Source organism: Bos taurus, chromosome 15 (assembly GCF_002263795.3).
Source record: "Bos taurus isolate L1 Dominette 01449 registration number 42190680 breed Hereford chromosome 15, ARS-UCD2.0, whole genome shotgun sequence".
In the NCBI taxonomy this organism is placed as follows: Eukaryota; Metazoa; Chordata; class Mammalia; order Artiodactyla; family Bovidae; genus Bos; species Bos taurus.
Window position 1 is genome coordinate 21,523,835 of NC_037342.1, and position 17,649 is coordinate 21,541,483.

The 17,649-nt window shown below is 40.3% G+C and overlaps 1 protein-coding gene and 1 pseudogene across 1 annotated transcript in view; both read left to right on the forward strand.

The window, feature by feature from the left end:
- Nucleotides 1-211: 211 nt before the first annotated feature.
- POU2AF2 (POU class 2 homeobox associating factor 2) overlaps nucleotides 212-17,649 on the forward strand; it is a 38,207-nt gene continuing 20,769 nt past the window's right edge. The window contains exons 1-2 of the mRNA XM_024975737.2: nucleotides 212-349; nucleotides 10,557-10,666. Coding sequence (XP_024831505.2) covers nucleotides 340-349; nucleotides 10,557-10,666 — 120 coding nt within the window. The 5' untranslated portion in view covers nucleotides 212-339. The remainder of the gene's footprint in view (nucleotides 350-10,556; nucleotides 10,667-17,649) is intronic.
- Nucleotides 6,064-6,128, forward strand: LOC112441680 (uncharacterized; annotated as a pseudogene).

Consider the following 17,649-nt stretch of genomic DNA (forward strand, 5'->3'; position numbering starts at 1 on the left):
ATAATAGATTCCTTGTTTCCATAATAAATGTTTAAGAGAGTTTGTTCCTAATGGAAACTCATTGTTACTGAATAAAAATCTACTTGGGGAGGGAAAAAGTACCTTCATATATAATCTACACAGGGGATGCAAATTGTAGAGAAACAGACACCAAAGGATTTGCATTTAATCAAATCTAAAGCAAGTCATTTCAGAAGCATCATTACCATGTACAGAAGCCTTTCCCATCAGAATCAGGCTGACCTTTCCAGAAGACTGGCTCCCTTGTCAAGGAAAATCCACCATTCACCTGAAATCCTACGTTGCCATTAAGAAAGAAATTTACCAGAACCATCCAGAATGGAAAGTGGTGAGTCAATATCGATTATCTAAAACTTTTTTTAAAACTTGAGAATCCTAGTGTTTATTTTTGACATCACAAAGCTGTAACAGAAAGCAAAGGACAAGAAGAAATATCCCTAACTCTAGCTAGAGCATGAAAAGCTATCAAAACACAGACCAGAGATCAACAACTTAAAACTCTTGATAATATTTTCACAATTCTGTTCACATTTAATTACTAATTGTCGGATTTATTTTGCTGTATCAAGTACATGAGAGTATGTTTTCTGAAAGATCAATTATGCTGAACATTACTTTTATAAAATAAGAACCTGGATATTAAAGCATTCTTTTCCAGTATAGCCATATAGTATATCAGATGTAACAACTTCTAGCAAGTTTTCAACTGTAAGGAAAATGAAGGAGAAGAATCCACATTTATGGACAGCTTGAAATATCTTTTATTCATGCATCTTGCTTTTAAGATTAAGGATGAAGGGCTTTCCACGTACACATGGTAAGGAAGAGCTGTTATTACACGAATTCAAGCTGTATATAGATCTTTCCCAGATTGTTCACTCTGAGGATACAGATATTAGTGTCAACATAACAGTATTAGTCTAATATTAGTGTCAAGTTTGTGTTTCAGACACAAACTTGAGATTTAAAAGTTAGCATTGTAAATGTTAATAAATGATAATAGAAGAAATATTCTCTAAACACTTTGTAAAGTAGCTTGAAAGAAAAATTAATATTTTTTTAAATTCTACTGCTCCTCAAAGACTGATCCCAAAAGATTTTTTAAAAGCCTTAAGAGCATCTGTCTCCTGCAGTACAGAACTGGTTATAAATGGAAGTTTTAAGTTTTTGGATCCAGTTCTGAGGCTTAAAAAGTGCCAGGGGGTGACTACTGGGAGGGGTTCGTGGGTGCCTACGGTAAAGGGTAAACCAAACTTCTACAAAATCCTCACATGTTAACTAATTTAGCTCCACTTCCTTAAAAGTTTTCATCTTTATTTCAGAGTGAAATTTCATAAGCAGTATATATAAATTAACATACTGAACATTTCCCGATTAGTTGCTGAACTTGTTTTTCCTTGTGTTCTCCTGGAGGCTTCCCATAATAAACTAGTATAGTATCATTTCCCCAGACCAGGAGCAGAACCACAGACACTGAGCCTTGAGTGGGCATGGAGGTAGCACTGTATTCCTACATGGGGATCTGCCTCCTCTTGGGGAGAGGGCTCTTGTCCTGAACAAGACAGGCTGAGGTTGGTGGGGACTGAGAGGGGTACCCACAGCCCCAGAACTGGCACCTGAGCCAGACTGTGGGCCCACTCACTGTATTGCCACTGGCCTGTCCAAGACCTCACTCTTGGCACTTCCCTGACAAGCAGAGAAATGGAACCACTGTGGATGCTGTTCACCAGTAATCCATCATTCAGGATGTTTATTCTGTTCTACTTGAGTGAGAGTGTACCTGCGTTTCATACCATCAGGAACTACAATTCAGAGAGACATCATCTCTTATCTTAACTTTACCATTGTCTAATGCTGTAACTCAAAATATGAATTGTCTTCTAAAGTTATGGAATGGTTTTTTGTTTCATCCTCATTTTGTTTCAAACTCTCTTTTTATTCCCTTACCTTATGTAACACACACCTGCTTAGAGACTCTAAAGAATTTAAAAGCAAGAAAATGTATTCCAGAGACTGTCATCAAAAGTAGTAAAATAAGGTGCTTCAAATGTCATAAATGTATTTTATATTTCATAACTAAAAACAATTGAGGAATATCCTACATTTTTAATAACAAGTTGCAGAATGTATGAGTTTGATTTGACAGGAAAAAAAACTTAAATTTTCAGAAACAATATTAAAGCAATAACATCATTAAATCTACTATGGACCAAGTTCTTCTTCAAAGTGAACAGGAATTAGGAAAAGGCGTGACTGAAACAATTTGCTAAGTATACATAGTCACAATAATAATGCAGAAATTTTTCCCCAAAATTCGAAAGGATGCATGGATTCTTATTAACAAATTTGCTTGTGCTTTCTCTCTGGAAACACGTCTTTGTTTTCTCAACAACTGATCTGAATGTATCTAGAATATTTGAATAAAAACTCTTCAGCATCTCCTGGTTTATACAGGTGTGCATTCTTTAAATAGACACAGTATACAAGGGGGAAATGATTTGGAAGTAGGAATATTGGCAATATTTTTAAACTCTAAATATCATTCCTCTTTTAAAAAGGATAGGGTAGGTTAAGGAACTTTCAGAATTCCCCAAAACAGGAAAAATAATCTAGGTAATAAGTTTAAAGAATTGTAAAGTTTCCATGTTTTAATAAGATGTATTTTAATTAACCTTTGTATCCCCTCAGAGCCTGGTTTATCCCCATTGTCCTTGTTTTCTTAACACCCATGCTCCAGATGAAACTGATCTGCCCCACATTCTAAAGATCTCCAGCCTTCTTTCTGTGCCCCCATTTTCCTGAGATTCTCTAAGGCATTTTATTTACTCCACAAATAGTTATTAAACACCTACCAAGTACTCTTGCCTGGAAAATCCCATGGATGGGGAAGCCTAGTAGGCTGCAGTCGATGGGGTTGCCAGGAGTTGGACACGACTGAGCAACTTCACTTTCACTTTTCACTTTCATGCATTGGAGAAGGAAATGGCAACCCACTCCAGTGTTCTTGCCTGGAGAATCCCAGGGACGGGTGAGCCTGGTGGGCTGTCGTCTATGGGGTCGCACAAAGTCAGACACGACTGAAGTGACTTAGCAGCAGCAGCAGCAGGTGCCAGATACTTGACACCACTGATTATTCCTCTTTCTCTACACTTCCTCTTTCCATCATGCCCCTGTTGCTACCATGCCACAGCATCACATACCTACATATCTGCCCTGTCCCCCACCCGCATCTGCCTTGACCATCCCCATCCCCTCCCTTTCCCTGGGCATCAGAACTATCACCTTTTCCCAGGGCTTGGATTTCTACTCCTTTTGCTAAAAAGTCTTCTTGAAGAACTTTATTTCCATAGTTCTAGTTAGCATAGTTTTAGAGAGGTTTCTTAGATATACAATTCTAACCCTGGTCAAAGTTCTCATCTATCCAAAGGATAATTTCACTTTATTAAGCCACCACAACCTCAGAGTCAGCATATTCAAAACGGAACTCTTTTTTCCATGTCAGAACCAATCTTCCCTGGCTTCTTGGGTTCTCTTCTTAATCATAGTAATATGTGTCTGTACATGTGTGTGTGTGTGTGTGTTCTTTTGAAAAAGACGTTTAAGATTCCTTAAACCTGCCCTTTCCTGTTCATTTCCAAAGTTTCTGGCTAGCCTGTCACTGTGTTATCATTTCCCATCCTCTCTGCATCTGCATCATAACCCATCCTGAGGTGTGCCCTTAGATTAATCTTCCCCCCAGAATTCCAATTCTTTCTAAATATGGTAAAGTCATAATACTCCCCTATTCAAAAGGATTAGTGATGTTCACCATCTACAACCTAAAGAATAGAATTTTACAGCCTGATTTTCAAGATATTCAATATTTCCATTATTCTCAACCAAAAAAATATATATATACTTTCAACAGATATTTACTGGAGGGCTACTAATTGCCTTTCCATTACTCTGCCTGGAGAATTCCGTGAACTGTATAGTCCATGGGATTGCAAAGAGTTTGACACAAATGAGCAACTTTCACTTTACTAAGTGCCAAGTACTGTTCTAGGCAATGGCACTTAAAATGTTCCAATGAGTTAAAACAAGCAAAGATTCCCATCCTTGCGGAACTTACACTTTAGCAAGGAAAAGGAAGACAATTAACAATAAACTTAATAAATAAGGAAAGTACATAGGATATTTAAAAAGTGACAAGTGCCACATAGAAAAAGTAGAAGAGGGTAATTGCAACTTTAAATTAAATATGTTCTCCTTGAGAAAATGACATTTGAGCCAAATCTTGGGGGAGACAAGGGCATTTAGTCATGTGGGTGATGGAGGGAAGAATATTCCAGCTAGAGGGGACAGCCTCTAATGCAAAGGTCCTAAGGCAGAAGTGGTGTGGTTGATGTGTTTCAGAAACTGTCTGGAGTACATATAGTATCAGGAGCTGAGATCAGAGGTGTGGGGGCACAAGTTTATGTTGGGCTATCGTGAGGACCTTGGCTTTTACTCTGAGTAAAATGGAGAGCCATTGTGTGGTTTTAAGAAGAGAACTGAGGCAACTGGAATTTGTTTTAGAAAGAATTACTTTGGCTGCTGTGTTGAGATAGACTGGGGATGGAGGAAGAATACAAGCAAAGAGATGGGTTGGAAGGCTACTGCCATATCTTTATGAGAGATGACAGTCACTTGTACCTGGATATTAGCAGCAGGTGGTGGCGGGGAGCCGGGGGAGGCACTTCCCTGTGGCTCAGATGGTAAAGAATCTGCCTGCAATGCAGGAGACCTGGGTTCAATCCCTGGATTAGAAGATCTCCTGGAGAAAGGAATGGCTAACCACACCAGTATTCTTGCCTGGAAAACTCCATGGACAGAGGAGCCTCATGGGCTCCATGGGGTTGCAAAGAGTCAGACACAACTGAGTGACTAACAAACAGATTACCAGTAGAGCTGGAGGAAAATCTGCAGATTCTGGTCTGTTTCATAGGTGGCACCATCAGAAACTCCTAAAGGATGGATTGTGGGCTATGAGAGAAAAGAGAGGAACCAAGAGTGATTCTATAGCTTCTGGGCAATCAGAAGAATGAAGTTGCCAATCAACTGAGATAGGAAGGGGTCTTCCCAGGTGGCACAGTGATGAAGAATCCACCTGCCAATGCAGAATATGCAAGAGATGCAGGTTTGATCCTGAGGTTGCAAAGAATCCCTGGAGTAGGAAATGGCAACCCACTCCAATATTCTTGCTTGGAAATTCCATGGACAGAGGAGCCTAACAGGCTACAGTCTATGGGGCTGCAAAGAGTCGGACACAACTGAGCCCAGCACCGCCACCACCACCGAGACAGGAAGGTTTCAGATAAGCAAATATAGAGGGAAGAACAAAGTTCAGAGGTGGGTATCTGGAGTTTGAAATGTCTACTATACATCTGAGAAAAGATGGACATCGAGGTCTAAAGTCCAGGATAGGTCTGGGCTAAGGGTACCCATTTGAACTTCATCTACATATTGATGGCATTTAAATCCATTAATTCCAGTGACCTTAGTTTGTTCCCTTTATTTCCACATGCCTTTCTCTTTCCCGCCTGCCTCTGTCTTTGCTCATGCCAAGTCTAATATACAAGACCCTTCTCCCTCCTCCTAACCTATCCACGTCAGTCTGAATCGAGCTTAAGTCCCACCCCTTCCCACAAAGTTTTCATCAACAAACCAAAACACACTCTTCCCCCTCCCTTAATCCCTCACAAGTGAATGTCTATTTCTCTCACTAAAATAAGATGTCTTTGAGGACATCTGTTATAAGTTCTAAATTTATTTTGCATCCCCTGTGGCATATAGCCCCATATTTTGCACTAAAGTCAGTGCCAACCAGCACATAAGACTGATTTTTTTATGGCAAAACTTCAGACGTTTTGATCTGTTTGTTTGTCATCTCGTGAATTTTATCCCTCTATTAGTCTCCATGTGGTTATTTGTTAAACTTATTTAGAGTAGGTATATTTCCTCTAGGCTTTTTGGCATACATATAAAACATAAATAAATAATTTAGATTGAACCCATCAATTAATCGCTTCTCGGCCTTTTGGCTAAGATCAAGTGTAGTATCTGAACCCATCAATTAAAAAGCCCTTCCCAAAAAAAGTAAAAACAAGACAGTCTGCAAACACACAAAGGGTCAGCCTCGACCTCTTCAACATTCACCCCAAACTTCTCAGACCCAAGTCCACACCTCCATCAATCAGCCAGACATTCCCCTTTTTTCTCAGCTGGGAATGCCTAGGTTAGAGCTGGCCCCCGCCTCCACAGAAAACTTATAAAACCCCTCCTGCTGCTGTTAAGTCGCTTCAGTCATGTCCGACTCTGTGAGATCCCACAGACAGCAGCCCACCAGGCTCCTCCATCCCTGGGATTCTCCAGGCAAGAACACTGGAGTGGATTGCCATTTCCTTCCCCAATGCAGGAAAGTGAAAAGTGAAAGTGAAGTCGTTCAGTCGTGCCCGACTCGTAGCGACCCCATGGACTGCAGCCCACCAGGCTCCTCCGTCCATGGGATTTTCCAGGCAAGAGTACTGGAGTGGGGTGCCATTGCCTTCTCCATAAAATCCGTACTCATTTGTATATCTTTGGTTCTCAGACTTCAGAGAACGTCAGAATCACCCGAAGGGCTTGTTAAAACACAATTGCTGGGCCCGCCCCTACAGTTTCTGATTCAGTATATCTGAAGCAGGACCTGAGAACCTGCATTTTTAACACATTCTTAGCTAATGCTACTGTTCCTGACCCAAGGTTCACACTCTGAGGATCACTGGTGTGTACTCTCACTTGGACTTCTCTGTCTTGCTTTGACTCCTGTTTTGTTCTCAATTTTAGTGCTTGAATCACTCTCATATACCAGGCTGCTAGATGGGCACCAGAGGCATCTTAGTTACTGACCACATGCTCCAACCACCACCCCTCCCCTGCCCTTCTTTATTCCAGGCTCAAAGATTGAAAGCCAGTTTGTGCCCTTGACCCCAATTTCTTGCTTCCTCTTGAAGATCTCCTTCCATCATTTTTCCCCTTTCCTAAATTTTCAGTCCCTCTCTCTTCCTGTTCAAATTCTCAAATATCTCCTATCCAGGAACTCACTAAATGGATAAAAAAACATACGCAAACCTCTCCTTGACCCTGTAGTTCTCTCCACTGATCATCCAACCTCTTGTTTCCCTTTCTACTTCAAACTTCAAGAAGTAGTCTCCCTGTCTCCCCCTCTGCCTCTGACATTAGTACCTGGCTTCTGGCGGCCTCACCCTCCCAAAACTGATCTTACTAAGTCAACACCAACCACTGGAGTGAAAGCAATGGATGTTTTGCAGTTCTTATCTTCCTGGACAATTCTTCTATATCTCATTCTTTTTCCTTCTTTCTCAAAATTCCTTCCCTCCAATTCTGTGACGTCTTATTCTCTTCTTGTTGTTGTTTTTCTGGTTCTTCTCTGACCATTTCTTTTTCACTAGGATCCCCTTCATCTCCTCTGACAACTCTTCAAATGTGGATATTCCCCAGGCTTCTATCTTTGATCATTTGGTCTACAGCTTCCCAAACAGTGTGTCAGGAATCATCATTGTAGGAGTTCCCAAAATAGTGATCCTCCTGAACACCTCTTCCACCTCCCTCCCCATCCCATCCCTCTGGTTGGCTGATTCATGTCATGAATGGTGCACATGTGCTAAACTGCTTCAGTCATGTCTGACTGTGACCTGTAGCCCTCCAGGCTCCTCTGTCCATGGGATTCTCCAGGCAAGAATATTGGCATGGATTGCCATGCCCTCCTCCAGGGGATCTTCCCTACCTAGGGATTGTCTCCTGCATTGGCAGCTGAGTTCTTTACCACTAGGGCCACCTGGGAAGCCCATGCACAATGGTATGGTTCTAATTTGCAAACACTCCAAGAAAGTTTATTCTCTTTCTTGGTTTCATTACTACTGGCATTATGATGGCTCTGAAGCTTGTATACCCAGACCAATCCCATGGTGGAAGCCTGAGAATCACCCTTGAATGTTCCCTACCCTTTCCCTCCTACATATAAATAATAATTTCCAAAGCTGTCCTCTCCTTGCCCTCCTATCAACCCTTACTCAGACCCCACAATCTCTTGGCTGAATTATCCTGGAGTCCTGCTGACTGTTCTTCCTGTGGCTCTGTGATTCTTAAATCTGAATCCACCCTTCATACAGCTGTTAGAAAAGTCTATCTCAAATGCAAATCTAACCACACTACCCCCATACTCAGAAGCCTCCAATGGCTCACTGCCGACAGGATGAAGCCCGAACTCCTTTACCCACGAGAAACTTTATGACTGAGGCCCATTCATTTCCTTTCCCCAACCTCATTTCTCCCTCCTTCTGGTCTTGCCTCCAGGCCTTTGTCCTGCTGCCCTCCATACCTGGATTGTTCTTGCCCATTATCATCATACCCACCTCTACTATCGCCTTGCCTTCCCTAAATCCGTCCCCATACTCATGAAGAACTGACACGCTCTGTTTTTCTGAGTATTCTGTTCGTGCATATTTCTGTACTTGTACTTAGCACATTTGCCTTATAATTGAGTATTTCCTGCCTCCCACAAGATAGCATGTTCTTTTGTATTCCCAGCTCTAACACAATGCCTGACACATAAAAAATACTCAATAAATTATTGATGAATAAATGTACCCTTAGAGTTTTCCCCCAAAATAAGGCCTCAGACACAATTCTAAGAGCAATACTTAGATTCCTTTGGAACAAACATAAAATCCTTAAGCTTTCAATTTGAGGCTGATTTGAAAGAGATACTTCAAGCCTCTTTAACTAATACAATTATGTAAATTTAAAAATTAAATAAAATTTAAAAAAAAAAGATACATAGACAAAATCCTGTCAAAATAAGACCCAAAGGATCAGTTAAATAACTTTGTTTTGCCAAAATCAGATTGCATGTGAACTTTATTTGAATTGAATGATAAATTGTCTTGGAACCTAGTTTTTTTTTTTTTTTTTTTTGTCTCCCTCATTGTGTACAGACATTTTGTATTTACTTTGGTACTTTTTGTAACATTTTCATACGCATATCTTATAAAATTTTGCAGTCAGTTTTAGAGAGATTATTATACCCATTATACAGATGAAAAAAAAACAGGGCTGAGAAATTGTAATTTTCCCAAGTCAGTGGCTCATACGAAGTCAGCAAGCACTGATCGCCAGGTCAGCAGCCTCTTTCACCCAACGGTCCACTCTACCTCTCATTTTGATTTGGGTTTCTTCTTTCTTTTCTTCTTTTTATTCTTTTTGTAATAAGATTTGACTCATAAGTCAATCCTAGACTAGAGAAGATTTTTTGGTTCTATGCCGTACAGACTAATGCGGAGTTCTGTGCCTGCTGAAAGTGCTGGTAAGCCAGCAACACCTCAACTAAAATGAATTGAAACCAACCAACCTACTATAGAACAAGGAGTTCAGAGTTAGAAAACATCTTGTAATTCCTGTAGTCCAACTGCTAATTCAGTGCTTAAACGCTTTCTATAACACTCCAGACGAAAGGTGCTTCTGTCCCTGCCTGACCACCCTCAGTGACAATGAAGTCACTGCTTACAGCAACAGTGGCGCCAATTTCAGAACATCGGGGGAATATTTTTGTCTATTGTCTGTTATCTCTCTGTCGTTTCATCGCGGTGAAAAGTGAAGATTTTTTGGTAATTCGAGCTACAATATGACCTAAATCTGGATCCTAGCTCAGTTTACTAGCAGCTATGAAGCCTTTCAAATAACTTAGCCCCAGACCTCAGTTTCTTCATCTGTGAAGTGAATCAAATGAAATAACACAAGTAGCCTTGTATTTAACTTCAGAAATTAAAAATACATTAAGTAGGGGACTTCCCTGGTTGTCCAGTGGCTAAAGCTCCACACTTCCTATGCAGGTGAGCCAAGGTTCGATCCCTGATCAGGGAAGTAGATCCCACAGGCTGCAACTAAGACTAGTTGCAACTAAATAAATAAATTAATTTGAAAAAATAAAAATACATTAAGGATTAGCACCGTGAAGAGATTAAAAATAACTTCCTTCTTTAGAACATTATTTTCTTAAAACAGTTCAATTGACCTGTTCACCCACATCAGGTAGGAAGATGATGCAGCAAGAATGTCACTCTATAATCTGAATTATGCAAATCCAACTTCTGCATCATATGCTAAGCATTATTTCAAGTTGCATCCAATCCCTGATCTTGTAATTAGAGCATAAATTATAATCTTTCAGGAGTAAATCTTGGCAAATTAAGAATACAAAAAAGAGGACACTTTGAGGAGCTGTTGTAAAAAGGAAGGAGAAGTGTTTCTTTCACTTAAGCAAATCTTGGATCGGTTTCTATCAGAGACCAGGCAATAGGACTAAATAAATGACCTCTGTTGAAACCACTTCAAATTCAAGTCTACCATTCTAATAAGAAAATAACATCACAAAAATTAGCCCTTGAATACATCCCTAGAGAGGTTAACCTAATTATACCATCTACATTTGATTCTTACTATTCCATTTGCTTAAGTCCCAGGAGACTACAGCAAACGAGTGTATCAAGGAGTGAGAGTGAAGCACACAGTGAAAGACCTACTGGCAGAAAAACGATCCAGGCAGACAAGTAACTCAAGATTTAATGTAAGTCTCAGTCAAATACGTTCTAAAGTCTTTGGGAACTAAGTCCTCTATTACGGTTAGTTATCTCCCCTTCCTTTTATCTTCTTCACACCAGTCTCTCACCTCCTGAGTCTGATATTCTCCATAGCAAGTGTTAGCCAGGGTTTCCCTGGTGACTCACAAGGTAAAGAATCTGCCTGTAATGCAGGTGACCTGGGTTCGATCCCTGGATCAGGAAGATTCCCTGGAAAAGGGAATGACTACCCACTCCAGTATTCTTGTCTGGAGAATTCCATGGACAGAGGAGCCTGGTGGGCTACAGTCCACGGGGTCTCCATTGAACTGGCACACACTATATAATGACTATTATTAACATTATGGCACATCTGTCAGTCTATGAGCAAAGAATCCAAGAGCTCTATGAATCTATAGGTTGCCCACTTCAGCTCATGGACATGAAAGGATGATGTATCCTGACATTTCCATTTACTCCAGTCAGGAACTAGCAAAGGTTCATTTGGTAGAAATAATGCTGACCTTCACCCACAGCAGGGGAAGTCACTCATTCGTGTCCAACTCTGCGACTTCATGGACTGTAGCCTGCCAGGTTCCTCCATCCATGGGATTTTACAGGCAAGAAGACTGGAGTGGGTTGCCATTTCCTTCTCCAGGGGATCTTCCTGACCCAGGGATTGAACCCAGGTCTCCCACACTGCAGGCAGACCTTCACCCCCATGTTATTCTAAATCTGATAGAGGCAACTTATGAACAAACAACTTCTCTGTAACATGCAAAATCAGATTTTAAAATCCTGGTAGGAATTGTCTTAAGTCTAAAATCTCTGTCTGTCACCCTTGTCTTCATAAATAGCTCTGCTCTATACCTACAGTGTTTAAGTTAGTTACACCCAAATCTCCAACAATGATTCTTGAATGGAGATAGCAGTTGGGTATATAATCACTCACCTTATTGGGTGAAACATAACAACATGAATATCAGACATCCCCCAGGGCATTGCTAGGGTCAGGACGTGGGAACAGATGACCAAGAATAAAGGAGGGTCCACATACAGCACCAAGCACAGGAGCTGAGACGCAGTGCAAACTGGTTCTTCCAGCGTGTTCTACTCCGAACATCAGCACCAGCTTCAACACTGCTGCAGAGTGAAACTTCTGGGACATGTTTCAAGTGAACTGACTCCAGATTCAATTTCCTGCCATCTAAGAACCCCTTTTATTTTGAGGTCTTCATTTCTTTGGAACCTCCTCTTATCTTCTAGTTCAACAAATGGAGCTTAGTTGATAAATAGAAATCTGAATAATTGGCTTCTCGTCTGCTCCTAGTACCATGTTTCTTCTAGAACTTCCTCAGGATCATCTGGGATGTGAGTTAAAAGTGTCCCTATGAATCAAGTCTTTTGAGAGACAGAGAGAATTCAGGGTCTACTCTGAGTGAACCACAGCTGCATGGATGCAATGTGGAGTGCTTGGCCACTGCTACCGCTAGGGTTGTGAAACTTGCTAAAGTCCCAGGTGCACGGTCAGTTGGGAAGATAAGAGTAAAATGAGCACGATGCCATAGACAAGGAGCTGATAGTGTGTCTACCCCGTGAGTCAGGGCATGACTCCCTCCTCGACATCGTCATGGATACACACACACAACGATAAGGCGCTGTACCAGACAGAATTATATAACAAGACAAAGAGGTTCCTATTCAAATGGTGGAGGTAAATATATTTTTATTTAAAAATTCCCTAACATGATTTTTTTAAGCTCTGTGACTGTGTTTTCTTCATTTTTTTTGATGCGTTAGCTTTTTTAAAAGACATAATATAAACAATAATAAGTCATATTATATTGTAATTTTAAAATTCAGACTCCTTGTCCTTGTACCATGTCTATGAACATAGAGTTATTACAGGGCTGGGGCCAGGGAATGGTCATTTTTAACAAGCTCCTTGAGTGATTTCTTTGCACATCACAGTATAAGAACTTCACCACAGAACAAAGGGCAACTATCAAACCCCCTCCCCCCAGCCAAGTTTCTTATCTCTACCCAGATAAGAATTTTCTGAGCTATTGTCACTGACCCGGTGACACTGTGAATGTTATACAGAAGTGGGTATAGGCACCATGTAATACATGGTCTGTGCCATTAAACATCAAATAACCTGGTGGAAAGGAAAAATGCGTATATATTTAAACAATATAAAACCATATAACCAAGCACTACACTGAATGCTCAAGACAGAAGATCAGGCAGCATGGCCACGTGATATGAAGACTGGGACACTATTTACATAAGCACAGTTTAAAGTGCACTTCCTGTGTGTTATCTTATTTGACAGACACACTAGCACTGCGAGACTGATATTGACGTGGTTTTCCATTTTATAGCTGAAAACGTTGAGGACAAAAGAAGGGAAGGGATTATTTGCAGGTTACAGTTAGCAAGTGGCAAATCTTCTGTTACTCAATTCCACACCATTTTTAAAGGGAAAAACCAATGTGGACTGGAGTAGAATCATTTCTGATTCATGAAGTTTTCATCCATTTGGACTGTCATCCCAAAATACCATAGATGAGATGGGGTAGCTTGTGTGCATATGTACTCAGTTGTGTCCAACACTTTGGAACCCCATGGACTGTAGCACACCAGGCTCCTCTGCCCAGGAGATTTTCCAGACAAGACTACTGGAGTGGGTTGCCATTTCCTCCTCCAAGGGACCATCCCAACCCAAGGATTGAACCTGAATCTCCTCATTGCAGGTAAATTCTTTACCACTGAGCCACCTGGGAAGCCAAGCTTATGAACAGAAAACATTTCTCACAGTTCTGGAGGCTGGAGGTCCAAGTTTTGGTTGCAGCATGGTCAGGCTCTGGTGAAGGCCCTATCCCTTTTCCGGGTTGCAGACTTCTCACTGTGTCCCCACTTGGTGGAAGAGCACAGGGAGCACTTTAGAGCCCTTTTATAAGGGCACTAATCCTATTCATAAGAGCTCCACCCTCATGACGAAGTCGCTTCCCAAAGGCCCCACCTCCTAATACAATACAATCACTTGGGACCTTAGGATTTCAAAGTGAGTTTGGGGAGGACACAAACATTCAGACCATAGCACATGCAAAGGAAATCAAAGCGTAAGAGAATATATCATATAGAAAGGACTGGAAAGGGGCAAAAACAGCTCTGACTCTGGTCATTCTTCTCAAGCATCAGGTACACAGGCATTATGAACTCAGCCCTAATTTCCTGTTGTCATATATTACTCAGTGTCTCACTGCTAGTAACTTACTCTCATCTTCATTTCAAAGATATTTTACATGTGGATAATTAAATGCACACAGTTCTAATATGTGACTATTTGGACTTTAGGTATCTCCATGAATTAATTTTACCATCTACTTGCTCACATTTCACCTCAACCACTCTTCCAAAATATCTGTATATTCCAAGAAAGATAGCATAATAATTAATCACCAACTCTTAACTTTTTCTGTCCCTGTGGTAAACACAACTCAATGAGCAGGAAACATGGAGAATCACATTACTGACAGCACCTATGGGGCTCTAATGGCTTGAGTAATACTGACACTCCATCCTCTTTTTCATCCCAGTTCACTAGGTGACAATGAGTCTGATATCTTAGATAAGTTCAGATAGGAAAGTCATCCTTACACGTGTTCAAAATTTGCTACTGATAATGTGGGTAATAACCAGTCAAAGGTTAACTTGAGGAGATCAGGGGCCCTACCATACTGTTTTTCTGTATATATCATCCAAGATCAAAAAACAGGGCTTTGCAGGTGTCAATAGTGGTAAAGAACCCACTTGCCAGTGCAGGCAATGTAAGAAATGTGGGTTTCATACCTGAATTGGGAAGATCCCCTGGATGAGGGCACAGCAACCCACACCAGTATTCTTGCATGCAGAATCCCATGGACAGAGGAGCCTGGTGAGTACAGCCCATAGGGTCGCAAAGAGTCAGATGTAACTGAAGTGACTTAGCACACATGCAGGCCAGAAGACAGACCCAAAAGATTCTACAGCAAATCCTGTGGAACCTGTGAATGCTCACTTAAGTGGCAAAATATGGGATTAAGCAAAGGATCTTGAGTGAAGGCACTTACCCTCTTAGGAAAGAGGTGATCCCTAAATGCAACCCCATGTACTCTACAGAAGGGAGATTTGCGAGGAACACACAGAAGAGAAGAGACACAGGAGAAGAAGTGGCTTGTGACCAAGTAGGCAGAGTTGGAGCCCTGTGATCACGTAGCAAGGAAGGCAGGCAGACACCAAAGCTGGAGGACCCAGAGTGGGTGCTCCCCTCGAGGCCCTGTAAGAAGCAAGTCCCACCAAGACCTCGATTTGGACTTCCGGCCCCCAGAGTATGAAAGAATAAATTTTGGTGTTTTTAAGCCACCCAGGTAGTGATAATCTGTTCCAGGAACTCTAGGAAACTAGTACACAGATACGAAAACTGTGTCCCTCAGATAAGTACTCTCTAGGAGGCATCTATTTGATGCCCAAATTGCTTTTCTGCTCTCTGTGACAGCCCTTGGATAAGTTCACATGGGTTATGTTGACTCATCTTTACCACAGTTTCCTTCACAAACATCTGTTTTTGATACCATGAAATATTTTCACATTTTTGCAGTAGGAATCAAAGAGGAAAAAAAATCTCTTGCCTCAAAAGAGACTTTCACCAAAGATTGAACTTAAAACCACTTCTGTTCATTTTAGCCATAATCCTGTGGTTTCATAACTATTATCATGTATATCTGTTTTTAAGTAATTGCTTCCTTTTTTTTTTTCCAAATTTTTTCTGGATTACTCCTTACTACACTACTAGATTTTCGACTAGAACACTCAAAATAGGAGCCACTCACCACCTCCTAGCACAAAGTTTATATTGCACTGTTTTCAATTACACTATTTCAATGACATTTCATAAAAACTGTTCATTGAAAATTTTTAACAATATCAACAAATTTCAGTAACTCTCAGTTATCATTAGTAAAATTTAAAAGAAGAAGAAGAATCAATAGATGAATGGATAAAGAAACTGTGGTACATATACACAATGGAATAATACTCAGCCATAATAATGAGGTGGATGAACCTAGAGACGATTATACAGAATGAAATGCCAGAAAGAGAAAAACAAATATAGTGTATTAATGCATATATATGGAATCTAGAAAGATGGCCCTGATGAACCTATGTGCAGGGCCAGAATAGAGATGCAGACAAAGAGAACCAACTGTGGACACAGCGGGGGAAGGAGAGGGGGAGACGAATTGAGAGAGCAACATGGAAACATATACATTACCATATTTAAATTAGAGAGCCAGTGGGGATTTGTTGTATGACACAGGAAGCTCAAACCTGTGCTCTGTGACAACCCAGAGGGGTAGGATGGGGTGGGAGGTGGGAGGGAGATTCATGAGCGTGCAGATATATGTATACCTATGGCTGATTCATGTTGATATATGCAGAAACCAACGCAACATTGCAAATAATTATCCTCCAATTAAAAATTAATCAAATTTTAAAAGTACACCTGGCTAAAATAAATAAATAAAACTAAAATAATCAAATATTTTTTAAAAAAGAAGAGGTAGTAAATCTAATAGCCACAATTTTTCATTTCATTTTGAACTCCGCTGAACAGTTTGCAGGCTATTGAACTGTCTAATCAATTTTTCCTCAAACTATGATTAGGATTCATTTAAAATTATTGAATATACAAAAGTTGCAAGAGGGGAAAAATTCTAAACTTGATAAGTAGGAAACGGAGCTCAGCTTGGAGTTAAACCTGAGTAGTGGAATGGGGGAATACGGTGCAGTATGGGGGTTTATGAATGGGCTTCGTAATCAGGGTCTGATGTTTACTCTATTTTATTGGTTTATGGACATCCTAGTAGTTATCCTGTTCTGCTCATTCATCAAAATGCTATAGTGATGAACAATAAGGAAATAGATATGAAAGTGATTTTAAGTTAATATTCTACATAAACCAGAGGAAAAACAAACGATGACTCCTGGTGGTTGTTAGAAGACCCAAACTGAGAAAAATGTTGAGGAGCTATATCCCAAGTGAGACAGATATTTGGATTAGACCAGCCTTGAATTATATATCATATACATATACAGACCAAAATCTATTTCCACTTGACATGATCCTTTTTATATTAAACTCAAGTATCTGCTTTCCAAATAGTAAGCATCAACAGTTACAGTTATTTTCTTTTTCTATATGTTCCTGAATCCTTACACTTAAATTAGCTGCTAAAATCTCTACATCAAGAACATACAGGATAAGGCTGCACTGTCAGCTGGGTATCTTGGTTAATCACCCTTTCCTGATTATTTTTGGAAGTAAAACATTGTAAACGCAAAAAGAAGCATGACAATAGTAGATACTGATGGAAAAAACTGGAAGAACAGAAGGTGAATGGAAGTCATATAATACGTTTATGACATAGATTATATGAAAGTGTTTGATCTTCCTTAAGAGGTCGGCGACCTCTAACTGTAGAACAGATGCACATTGTCCAGCTCCATCTGTAACAACTGTCTTTCCATCAGGACTGCTAGTTAGAGATTTGTTTTGTTCTATTCCCAGCTGCTGTTTTGTGGCACCAGTCACATGCGCATTTCGGTTACCACCAAATGTAAACATGATGTTCGTATCTGTGATTTGCATTTGAGTTTCTCATGAAGTATTAAAAAATGAAAATAGGCAATTAAAAATTGCATGTTATAGCATCTCAAAGTTTCTTTGATTTCCCTGAAACTTTGGAAAACACATCTGAGACTTCTCTTTGGTGTTAAACAAGAAATTGCTCCCTCCTAGGTCTGTTTGAATCCCCTCCTTCTGGCCATCAGTGGTCTCCAGGAATTCCTCTCTCCTCTCTGGGCCTCTGTCCTTGTCAATAAAAGCAGAATTTGGTTGGTCCTATTTCAGTATTCAATTTTAATACTCAAATTTTTAACAGTTTAT